Genomic DNA, 12,555 nt, shown 5'->3' with positions numbered 1-12,555 from the left:
TGGGAGCGTGAGATTCATCCTGCCAAGATGGGTGTTTGAGGGTGAGTCACAAAGGAAAAATGGAACAGAGGAGGAAAAGAGATGAACCAGTTAAAGAGAATAATCAAAAGAGAAATGGACAAAACTCCTCCTACTGGTTTCCTCTACAAGACTAGGACAGCAACATTAACTCCACCAGTAGCGACAGGTTTCAGAGTAGCAGCTGTGTTAGCCTGTATCCGCAAAAAGAAAAGGAGGACTTGTGGCACCTTAGAGACTAACAAATTTATTTGAGCATAAGCTTTCCAATGAAGTGAGCTGTAGCTCACGAAAGCTTATGCTCAAATAAATTTGTTAGTCTCTAGGGTGCCACAAGTACTCCTTTTCTTTCCACCAGTAGGTTACCCTTCTCAGCCTGTAGGGGAGGGACTATCCCCTGAGATTTTTGTTCCATACTAATTCCATCCTTCCATGTTAAACGATATTGGCATATTTCTAACTTTTTCTTCTGTTTATACAGTGCCTAGCACAATGAGGTCCTGTCCCATGACTAGAGGTCCTGGGAGCTATCACAATACATCTAAGAAGACGATGATTTTTCTCTGATCTTTGTAGGCCAGCAGAAGTCTATTTTGTATGTACATGCTGCCATCTAGTGGTACCAAAGAGACTTAAGTTATTTCAGAGGCAAGATGGGGAAGAATTTGAGAGAAAATCAGCAGAGACAAAATGCAATTAAAGTCTGTAACTGTTTAGCCCATGTGTGTATGTGTGTACAAATACATATGGTCTTTATTTACTATAACAGGCCAAGCAGGTGCTACAGAATAAAATGTTCTCCAGTTCAGTTATAACTTTTGAGATGTGAGTAGTAATTGGTTAATTTTTACACTGTGCTTTAAAAATGTAAACTGCTATATAAATATTGTTATGCTCATAATGTGTTATGGTATGCTGCTGTAAATCCACTCAGTGCATTGAAGGTGGCAGAAAAAGTGCTTCTGTTGCAAATCACTTAATCAGTTCTTCTTTTGTGGTAGACACCTGCTCACTAGGAACTGCACTGAGAAATACAAACTCATTTCCTATAGACCCCCTGAGCAGCCCTCACATGGCAAGGATTTTTATTGCTACCAAATTGGGATCAATTTCAGCCAACAACTTCAAAATCAAGGACTCTGTCTCCTATTGCAAATTCTCTGAGCCAATCATTCTCCCTTTCCAGCTTTTTAAACAGAAAGAAACTCAAAATTGCAAAATTTGGAAGCTGTTCTCAACTTTGAAAGTACCATATTAGAGGGGTGTTAAGATCCAAGGCCACTAATAACAAAGGGACTGCTTCCCAATAATCTTGATCCAGATTTAGTTTCAGACCACCTCACAGTTCAGGTATATGGTTTAGACGTACCCCCGATTTTAATAGTTGGTAAAAATGATTCAGTTTCACTGTTATTTCTTTCTCCAAAGCTTCTGTGACAGTCACACTTTGGGTGAGGTGCCACAGTGAAAACATTTGAGACTTTTGTGTCATTTCTTGGTGATTAATGAGAATCTCAGCCTGTTTTAAAATAGGAGGCACTTTCTAGCCACTAAGTGAGAAGCCGGAGAAGGTCAGATGATGGTAGCAATATGTACAGAGCCTGTGTCAAATCTGTCTACAAATTCAAATATGGGATTTTCCTACTTACTGAGATTTCTTCCTTATGCAGAATGTCAAATAGCCTGCAGTAAGGACCACTTTAAAGCATCTCCAAGGCTTCCAGTGCAAATCTCTTTGGCCTTTATTTAAAGACCCGCCTCTGGTAGGCAAATGTTTTTTGATGGTGGCTGCTAATGCACAATCCCTGTATAAATAAAGAATACACATAAGGGGCTTATCAAATGTTGACTCCATAACTCTGCACCCTACCTGCAGGCACAGTTATTGTAGAATATACCGAGGGTGCCCTCCAGCTGAGACCAGCTTAGTTCAGTCCCTAACAGCTCACTTAGAAAAATGCTCACTTTGGTTCACCCTGTAGAACTGCAGTCCACTGGAAGGCTGAGGGACCTGGGTAAGTCTCAGATTAGGGAAGTTGTCTTACCAATCGAGCTGGAGCTACCTCTTTGTTTCATTTATTCCAGTTGCAATGTGTTATGTTTCTTTGTCCTTGAACGTTTCTGATTCGCTTTAGGTTGTTGCACCTGTTCTGTAGATAGAGAACTTGAGCACTGATTGTAGCATCTTTCAGCAAACTAAATTCATTAGCACCACATCAGAGATGGTTCAAAGTCAAACCCTGGGTCCAAGCCCTTCTAAACGTCACTGAAGTTTATGTCCAGAACTGAACTTTGTGCAGCAGGCCCAGCATTCCATCCTATATAGTAGATATAGCTTGAATCTGTGTCTGAGCCCCACTTATTTTTCAGACTTCCTGCTCTGATCTCCATGTGGATGATATATCCATGCTTCCTTGTGCATAATTGTTGTTCCTTGTAGCATATGTTCTTTTAATTTGACTGTAAGTACCTCTACAGTTATGGGGCTGTGTGATGAATAATAAATGTACATGGCTACAATGTTTGTGTACACATATATACTATGTGCTAGTCTGTCTACAGCTCTGTGTCCTGCTGTCTGTCAATCTGGCCTCCCTTTTTGCACAGAAAGCCATTAATTGAGTCTGAAAATGTCACTTAGATGTCTATGTACCTGATTTTCAAGCACAGTTAAATATTTAGATATCTGCATGTCCTAAACCATGTCTACACATAATTACAGGTGGAAAATATGGATGACTCCATGGTGATATAGCTTTGTTTTAGATTGGTGGTTGTGATGTTATCTCATTAAAATATGACCATGTAGATCATTGTTGTTACCACTGTTATATAATTGCAACAAATCTTGTACAAAGGGGGTCAAGTAAGGTGTCAATCGAAAAGTTATGATTTGCTGAATATGATTATGCTGTTTGTATGCATGTATCATTTTTGTATTTGAAGTTCTGAGTATTGGCTTTATACCTGTATTTCAAATATGTTTGCTCCTGGGTAGCACCCACAAGGTATTTAGCCTGCTCATCTTGAAGGGACTATTCAAGGTAAATGGCTCATCAAGGAACACTTAACTCACAATGGACCATGGGATATGCCCATCTACACTTAATGGACTTGCCTGTGAACATTTCATTTGGAATATAGGTAATGTCTTCTGCTGTGACCAAGCGAAATCAGGCATGGACATGTTACTTGCCCATGTGACCCCAAACACCATCTGCTACCTGTAATTTTGCACAGTGAGTTTCTCTTCACCTGAGAGAAACTATAAGAGGCCCTGGAAACATCTCCATTTGCCTCTTCCCTTCTCAAACCTCTGGACTAAGGACTATATTAATGGGAGCATTCTAACTAAGGGACTGAGGACCTTCCAGTGATTTGGAAGCACCAGAGACTTAACAAGCCAGCAGTTTATTCCATCACTGCTACAAGCCTGATCCAAGGACTTTGCAATTGTGGTACATATCTGATTCCTTTAACCAATTTTGACTCTCACCTTCCTTCCTTCCTTCCTTCTTTATTTTCTTCTTATAAATAAACCTTTAGATTTTAGATACTAAAGGACTGGCAACAGCGTGATTATTGGGTAAGAACTGAGTTGTATATTGACCTGGGTATGTGGATCGGAAGAACCCTTTTGTTTGATGAAATTGGTTTTAAACAACCACTCATATTTAAGTCTAGTGTTTGGGTGTTGAATCCAGGACTGGAATGCCTAAGGAGACTGCTTTTCTGACTTCTTGTTAGCCAGTGCGGTGAGACAGAAGTTTGCTTTTGTTGCTGGTTTGGTATATCTTATGGGAGAATAACCACCACTTTTGGTGTGTGTCCTGCTGTGTTTCTCGGCAGTTTGTCCTGAATTTGGTATTCTCAGTTGTGACCCACTGAGTCACGGTGACAGTGGTACTAGCTTATAAAGAGAAATGTTTATTTATGAAGTCTTTTCTTACAATAAGACACAATTTTGCTGTGTCTGGAGGTCATTGTTTTTCTTGGGTGCCCTCTCCATTGGTTGCTTTCAAGACACGAGGTTTTCTGTACAGTACATTAGAAAATATCAGACCTGACAAAACAGTGGTAGGAATGAGACTTAATCAAGTTGAGATTGGCAGGGAGGATACAGGTAGCCTACATCCAATGAAGACCCTTATTTTTGAGGTGAACAGTCAGCAGCTACAGCCCTAGTAGAAGAAGGTGAGCTATACATTGAAGCATGGACACGGCAAGAATTTGTTTTATTTCTTCAAGATTTTAATGTGACAGAACAAAAACAAAGTCCATTGCTATGACTCCATTTTCCAGTGACAGTCAGACATGGATCAAACCAACATTTTTTAAAAAATAAAGAAAAGAAACCAAGGAAATGGAATTGGCCATTTCACACATACAGAGTCAGCTGAGAGAACATCTACACGAAACATTCCATTAAATGTACCACACTGGATATTTATTTACAGTGAAACATACAATGCATACAAGTTTAGAGAGCTCTAGAATAACATACAGCAAAGAAGTTATGGGGGTTTGGTTTGGTTTCGTTTGTCTCACACTTCCTGGTTTGTTTCCCCCCTAAAAGCAGCCTTTGCTGATACAGGGGTGAGCATGTAAGAGAGAGATTTGCCAGTACACATGGAGCATGGGGTTCTGTTACACATTGGCCTGAACACCCCGTGTGTGTGTCTTCTGGAAAGTAAATTCCATTACTAAAAATCTGAGCACTTGTCCCCAAATAGAATCCCATGATCAGATCTGGCTCCATCCTATCTCTGTAATGGATCCCCAGATCTGATCACTACCAACTTAGAAGAAGTTTGGATCTAGCTCCAGATTTTGGATCTGTGGCTCATGTTTCAGTAATAATATTATGACAGGTTCATATATTGCCTCTTTAAAGTCTCAGAGAGCGGTCCTGAATTACAGCTGACAGTATACACAGAGAGAGGTCACCTCGCCCTCTGCCAAACTGTGGCCACCACTGGGGTTGAATGAGGCAGTTCTAAGCAAGAGGAAGCTCTGCACAGCTAAGGTAAAGAAAGGGATGGAGAGTATTCTATTCAATTAAAGCAACAGGGAACTTAGGAAGGCAGTATGTAATTCTCCATATTAGAATGGGGCCAGGATGCTCAGACTAGCATCCTCCAGTAAGTGCCATGGCATCTTTATTCTAATAAGATGAAGAACAGCACTAATAGTAATCCTTTGCACTTCTCTGGTACCTCCCACCTGAGGATCTCAGCATGCTTACAAACACTAATAGATCAAGACTCAGGATGCCCCTGTGTTGCCAGTGAGTCTCATCAACTCCACTCTACAGTTAGGAAAAGTCAGCACAGAGGGCCAGATTGTACCCCTTAGAGTCATCCATAGAAGGCATTCTCTACATGCTTCGCTTCCCCTGGCCAGGTGGTAGGGCATGTGTCTCACCCATTATGCCCTGGACTGTGTGAATGGAGAGAGCCAGATGGGCCTTTGGCTGATCCTTGGAGATCCATGGAGTTTGAGGCAGAACCCCTCTTCATTATGTATTCCTATTGCCTGTGGTAAGGCTAGATGTTCATACTGGTCCCTTTTGGCCTTAAAGTCTATGAAATCTTCTAACTGCTTTGGGGAGCGAATACTCAGTGAAAAGGAAGCTCACTAAGAGGGCTTCCTATAGCCAGGAACCAGTCCCCGCTGTGGATGGTCCAGTGTATCCAGGACATTCTAAGACTAGAGATGACCTTTAACTGTAGCAAATACCAGAAATAGGCAGGTAAAATATTGGTCTTGTCTGAGAAATTCCATATGGAAAAGATTTAACAGTAGAGATGGGCCCAGTCCACACAATTTAGATCCAAATCAGAACTTTCCCAACATACAGGGCTGTTGGGATCCACGGTTTTGATTCTGAAAAGGAGTTGGCAGCAGCTCAAAATTCAGATCTGTTTCCAAACATTCCCAAAGTTCAGCATACGCGCAGATCCAGCATTTTGGTTTGGCCCCAAGTCTAATTAAAAACTACAAGGCAGTAAGGTGAGGATAAAATCACTGGATGGTTGGGTGCAGCTTTACAGGGAGATAATTGGGCTGCAGGTGAACAAAAAACAGGATGTGCTGAGGGTGTATTTAGGGATTTGACAGATCTCTGTAATAAGAACAAACAAGGCTTTATTTCCCCATGCTACAGTCTTTGTTATATCCCTAGCATTGTATCATCCCTTCTCAGACTATTGTGATATTAGTGATCAGATGCAGTGTGTGTCTAAGCTTTCACGTTAGAATTGGGCTGGTGAACTCCTCATCCGAAGTTCACAGACAAGAACTGTACCATCCATCAAGATACAAGGGCAGCATCCTGTGCACCTCTGAGTGATTGATTCATAGTCATTAGAGAGGCAACAGGCATTTTATATCATCTAGCTGATGTCCCTGGCTAGTGTAAGCCTGATACCCACTGTCTACTGCTTAGTATTTTGTCCCCACAAACCTATGGAATCCAAACTTCCATCATGCAGACTCTGGGGAAGATTAATCCCCGGAAGAAGAAAGGCTTCTAAAGTTTCAGTGACCATCTCCTACTTCCCCATTTCCAATAACTGAAGCTCTCAGTTTCCACCTCCTCAGGAGGGAATTGATGGGTTTTTCAATATAAACACTGTGGCTACAGTCATTGTACAAAGTCAGTGCAGAACACAATTGGGTCAGGTTAGTACTTTTGAATGTCCCGGCACTACATACTTACCTGACTAACAATGCCTAGTAAAATAAATAGAGATGAACTCGACATCACAGAGTGATGCAACACAATCACCCAGAACATGAAACATTCTCCCTAAGTACACCGAGACAAATGGAGTGAGTCGCCCTATAGTGGTTTAATCACAAGGAAGTCTGTGATCTCTTCAGTGCTGAAGTACATGTCTACCTCCAGCAGTGGGCAAGGATGGGATGTTTTTTAGGGAACGCTGCTTTCTCGGACACAATCCTCAGTAGCAGAGAAGGGGTTAAGGAGGTGCCCGTGTACTGCTGCCATATTTAAAAGGACATAGCAGCATTAGCTTCAGTCTTTCCGAGGGAACGGGTGCTGTGCATGAAGAAAGCTGGATCTAGCCCTTTCGAAGACTAGTAGAGAAGGGTTCAAAGCTATCTGTAAGCTGAAGACACGAGGCATAAGAAGCCTAGAATTATTACAGCAGCTCATGATTTTATCACTTTCATAAACCTCAACCTAAATCTGAAAAATCCACAGCCAGTTGTAACCTGGGAGTTTCACAATTATATACTGCAATTTCCTTGCTTGAGCTGACCACAGAACAGTGAAACCCAATGGAGATTTAGTGTCAGGGCCAAGAAGTCACAGAAACATTTGCTTCCCATGATTTACATATATCTGTATACTTCTACTGTAGAAAATATACTCCTTACAGTGGTGCCATGAATGAATCCCGCAGCTATCAGGGGACAATATTAATGTGAGTTACTGCTTATATATAACTGCCTCTGTGCAGCAGAGGAGTTAGACTTTAAAGTCTTTAACCCCAGGTACAGGGGATTCAGAGTGGCCATTTTCCTATTCTTAAAGGCAGGGGACCCAGTGGGGAGATCAATATGGCTTTTGGAGGTCATGAAAGAGGAGAGGGAGGATGTGGACAAGGCAGTTCAACTCAGTGGGTGGATGGGGAAAAAGGCAAAACAAAGAGCAAGTGATCCCCATAACTCCAACATCCAATCAGCATGTGAGTTTCTAGTGATCTGTTAGCCAAATTAGTGATCATCCCTAGTAGTTTCTGTATAGTAAGATGCATTATTTTATGGTAACTGTGGCATTATAACTCATTTCACTGCTGCCTTGTTGGTAAAGGGGAAATCCTTGTGGATTTTGTCAATTTTCAGCTTGGATTCAAATGTGAACCAGTGATTTTTAAAAGCACAAATGGGAACCTTGATTTTCCTTTGCACTGTGCCACTTCTCCATCAAACTTGACGGTGGCAATAGTACCAAACAGCTTTTTATGTCACAAACTGTCATAAGTGACACAAATTTCCCATGACTCATCTGGTCCCATTAGATGCCAGCCCGCCTCTGTGCCTGCTAATGGTCTGATTAGCATTATCTATATTGTTATGAGCAGCGGAAGATTTATTTTTTTGCCTTTCATTCTTGCTTCCAAAATATATATATATCCAAAAATGCAACTGAACGTGTACAGTAGAACCTCAGAGTTACGAACATCTGGGGAACGGGCATTGAACACGTTATGTTGTCCTTTCAAACGTTTACAACTGAACGTTGACTTAATACAGCTTTGAAACTTTACTATGCAGAAGAAAAATGCTGCTTTTAACCACCTTAATTTAAATGAAACGTGCCCTTACCATGTCAAATCTTTTTTTTAAACTTTCCCTTTTTTTTTTTAGTAGTTTACATTTAACAACAGAACAGTACTGTACTGTAGTGGCATTTTTTTATCTCTGCTTCCTGAGGGCGTACTTCCGGTTCCAAATGAGGTGTATGGTTGACCAGTCAGTTTGTAACTCTGGTGTTCATAACTCTGAGGTTCTACTGTATCACTTTGTGTCTAGTTGTGTGGCAAAGCCAAAGTCATATCATGAGGAATCATAGGAATTCCAAGAATGATCTTTACAGAATTTAAAACTTCATTATCCCACTTAACAGACAATTAAATGTACTGTACAATGAAAGTTTGCTAAGTGCATTCTCTAGACATCAGGTTAAAAAGCTATAAATAATTGTGCTTACAGTGCTTCAATAAGACCCAAATCTATAGGAAACTCACACATCATTTTCCTTAACTAATATGGCTAAAATGCTGGTAAATTCTAGTAGTTACCATCCTCTAGACTTTAAACAAAAATTGTCCCCTATTTACACCGCATAATATATACACATTTGGTTTGCAGAATCCCCAACATCATGCCAATTTCTCTTAAACAGAACTAGGCAGAAAAAAAATCCTATTATACAAATATCCTAAAATCAACACCATTAAAGAACTGTTGACTAGACAAGAATAACATCTCTTCCTAGGGATTGCTCTGGATGTCTTGGGTTAGTGGGACTGGTTTTTAGTTTTGTTTTAGTTTTAGATTCTTCTTGGTGAGAACAATATAGAGATTTAAAATTAGAAATTGAAATATGATATATTTTTATTTTTAAAAAATCCAGGCTCAAGAACATGACTAGTGATGCTGGGTGCCCAACTAGAGATAATATAAAGGGGTCTGATTTTCAGAAAGCACTGAGCACTTACCCTCTAAAAATCAGGCCCCTGAAAGGTGTCTCAAATTGGGCCCCCCAAAATCAAGATATTCCATATTACTAGTCATTTTTGGAAATCTTGACCCCCAAAGCTAGACCTAACCTCAGCAGAGTTGGTTTGTTAACTATCTTCCAGTTCTTTTGCAAGTCAAGACAACTTGTAAATGCAGATGTTTTCTTGCAACTCATCCAGGGCATATAAAGGTTTGAATCTGTTCTCCCCCTTGATTCCTGCACACACAATGCTGCTGTTAATATTTGTGTCAGTTATGCCCATGCATGCATGGGAAGGACAGATCCTCAGTCTCTCCCCAGTGTGGGTTGGATCTAAAGCAAATGAGCAAAGTGCTGCAGTGTGTATGTACCCTGGTTGCAAAGAGCCAATCATGGATGGGAAATGGTCTTAAATTAGGGGTTGTTTTTCCCCCCTCCCTATATCTGAGGTATCCGCAGAAAAGGATAAATGGACATTTTGATTTTTCTAGACATGGCTCTTTTTTGTAGCTCTTCTTCATTTCCCTGCTGCCCAATTGCTCACATCAGGACCTGTTCTCGAGTCTCTGGTAGCCTCAGGGCTAGCAGCCCTCCTGCAACCAGCGCAGAGGAGGCCAGAAGGATGGGAACCACTTTGGTTATCCCGACAAAGGAGGCAAAGATAGAGTTCCCCAGGATGGCACCAACCTTGCAGAGACCGTTGAGGATGCCAAAGGCTGTTGATCTGCAGGAGAGGAAGAGCAGAAAGTGGTGATTAGGAGTCAGACAGGACTGCGGGTTATTTGGTTGGTTCTACCATTGGTAAAGGAGAGTTGTGTCATTGCACGACTCCTCTAATACTAGCAGCTCCTATTCTAATTATAGGATGATGCAGCAGGTACTGCTGTCATCCAGTGTGGTAATGGTTACGCTCTTAATGAAGACTGGTTTGAGCGATGGAAGTTAATGGAACCTCATGCATCAGAGCACATGCTGTTCGCCAGCAATTGTCAACAAAGAATTTCCCCATCCCCACAAGTGCAGACTTGAACATTTGCTCAGGTGCATGTCATGGAGCGTCCAATTTCCTTTGAAAAATCAGATACTGACCACTGCTGGCATGAGGATGGCAGGCTGAGTAGACCAACAGTCTGATCTGATATGCAGAGTCTATGCTCCCAGCAAGTAACTGGAGCCAGACTGAATGAATGCCCCTGAACTTTTTTTGGGGGGAAAGGCAGGGTATATTTGGGAGCCTTTATTTATTTCCACACCACCATCTCTTGGAGTTCACGCAATGCTTAATTTGTGCCTCAGCTGAGCCCCAGCACCACTAGGCTTGGCAGTTCAGAGCCCCGGCACCTCTGGGATTGGCAGTTCAGAGCCCCGGCACCTCTGGGATTGGCAGTTCAGAGCCCCGGCACCTCTGGGCCTGGCAGTTCAGAGCCCCGGCACCTCTGGGCTTGGCAGTTCAGAGCCTCGGCACCTCTGGGCTTGGCAGTTCAGAGCCCCAGCACCTCTGGGCTTGGCAGTTCAGAGCCCCGGCACCTCTGGGCTTGCTGCAATACTTATGAAAGTAAAAAAGTTACTTGAGCCCTGGCACCTCTTTCATTACAAATAAACCAGCAAGTTCACGTCATGGATAAATGTTTGGTTGTGGACATAAAGTGATGAGCACAGCTTACTCTAGAGCTTATCAAAGCCACTCCAAGTGCTGGTTAGAGTGAGTAACTTCTGGAGAGTCAGAGTGCTCCCACACACCCTGATTCACCCAGCAGCTGAGCCCACTGCTGTCACAGTGCAGTCCCAGTACTTCCCTCACAGCCGTCATCAATAGACTGAAAAGGGCAGAAGAGACTTGTCACTATCCTGATGTAGACAGGCTCTTCTCTCAAAAACTCACTCCTGAAACCTGAATACGGTGCCTCATCTCCCAAATCCACATCTTTATGGGTTGTCTGCAAGAGCTGGAAGCTAAAATAATCAGGAGTGGTACACTGTGACAAGAAACTGGAGGACACATTTCCAAAGGGGCTTCAACCTGTCCTCTAATCACATGCATGCAATTGACAGAGTCTTCATATACAAGTTCTGTCTGTGCGTAATTTACACTTGCCTGTGCAAATACATGTACGCAAGTTATATTACATGTACAATAAGGCTAGTGAATAGAGCTGGGCACAGTTTTTTGGAAAGCAGTTTATTAGATAGAAAATGCAGTTTTGGTCAACTGGAAAAGATTTGTGAATTTGACACAGATCATTTTGGCCATTCACAAAACAGCCAGAGGAAGAGGAGGTAGGGTTGCTATTACCACTCCCCTGATCTGCATCTCCACATCACCTTGAACCCAGTGGGTAGGGCACTTACCAGAGATGTAGAAGACCCACTTTCAAATCCTACCCACCTACCCTGGAACAGACCCCAAATGGGCTTTTCTTTGATTCACTCACAGTGCTGAAAATCTTTAGATTCATTTAGACCCAAACTGTTTAGGGGTTTTCTGATTCTTTTTTTTTTTTCCAGAACGGCCACCAAACCAACAAATCAGTTATTTGCCCACTTCTACTTCTGAATACCTGTGCTGATCAAAGGTAGCCACAGAAGTAGTAGGTCCTCTGAGATTTTAAAAAACAACAAACCCTTCCATCGCATACATTTTAACTCAATAACGGGTTCTTAAGATGTGAGAGTGGCTGTGCCTGAAGTCAGAGAATAGAAATCAAAGAGAAGAATATTCTGAGCATAGTTACCTTTTACTGGTGGGATAGAGCTCCACGGTGATCACATCCAGGGCATTCCAGGCAGCAATGCTGGTCCCACAGAACAGACACTGCAAGCCAATCATTGCAGACTCACTATTGCCAAAGAACAGAAAGAAGCAGCACACTGCAGAAATCAGCATCGAGCCACCTGCCGGGGAAGTAAGGAGAGAAAGCTTGGCATCATTCTCTTGGCATCTCTGGGCAGCCAAATCCACCATTAATAAGAAGTGTCTTCAGATGATGGATTTTCTCCCTAGAGATGAGTGATCTCCACAAGACTCAGCTCAGCACCCAAATGATGCTGTCTAGCTCTTTGGGGCCAGGAAACAGGCTGGAAATCTGGTACTAGGCTGATGTCACCAATAGTCTCACCCTGCAGATATCACACACATGGGTTCTTTCGTGTGGTATTGCAGAGTTCCAGCTGGACCCAGGATGAGCAGAGGCAAGTCAACGTGAACACTGATGAATGGGAAGAGTTGTCTGAAGGTTGCTGAAGCTGAAAAATGGTTTGAGTTTTGGGTGAGGAGTTAGGGCAGT

The 12,555-nt window shown here is 42.2% G+C and overlaps 1 protein-coding gene across 2 annotated transcripts in view; it reads right to left on the bottom strand.

The window, feature by feature from the left end:
• Window positions 1–9,811: 9,811 nt before the first annotated feature.
• Window positions 9,812–12,555, bottom strand: part of SV2B (synaptic vesicle glycoprotein 2B) — a 39,346-nt gene continuing 36,602 nt past the window's right edge. For both annotated transcript variants that reach the window (XM_077828514.1, XM_077828515.1), the window contains 2 exons: window positions 12,004–12,163; window positions 9,812–9,995 (listed from right to left, as the gene is read on the bottom strand). In XM_077828514.1, the coding sequence (XP_077684640.1) occupies window positions 9,812–9,995; window positions 12,004–12,163 (344 nt within the window). The remainder of the gene's footprint in view (window positions 9,996–12,003; window positions 12,164–12,555) is intronic.

Source organism: Eretmochelys imbricata, chromosome 10 (genome assembly GCF_965152235.1).
Source record: "Eretmochelys imbricata isolate rEreImb1 chromosome 10, rEreImb1.hap1, whole genome shotgun sequence".
NCBI lineage: Eukaryota > Metazoa > Chordata > Testudines > Cheloniidae > Eretmochelys > Eretmochelys imbricata.
Note: the sequence above shows the minus strand (reverse complement) of the source record. Positions and strands in the feature narration are given on the sequence as shown.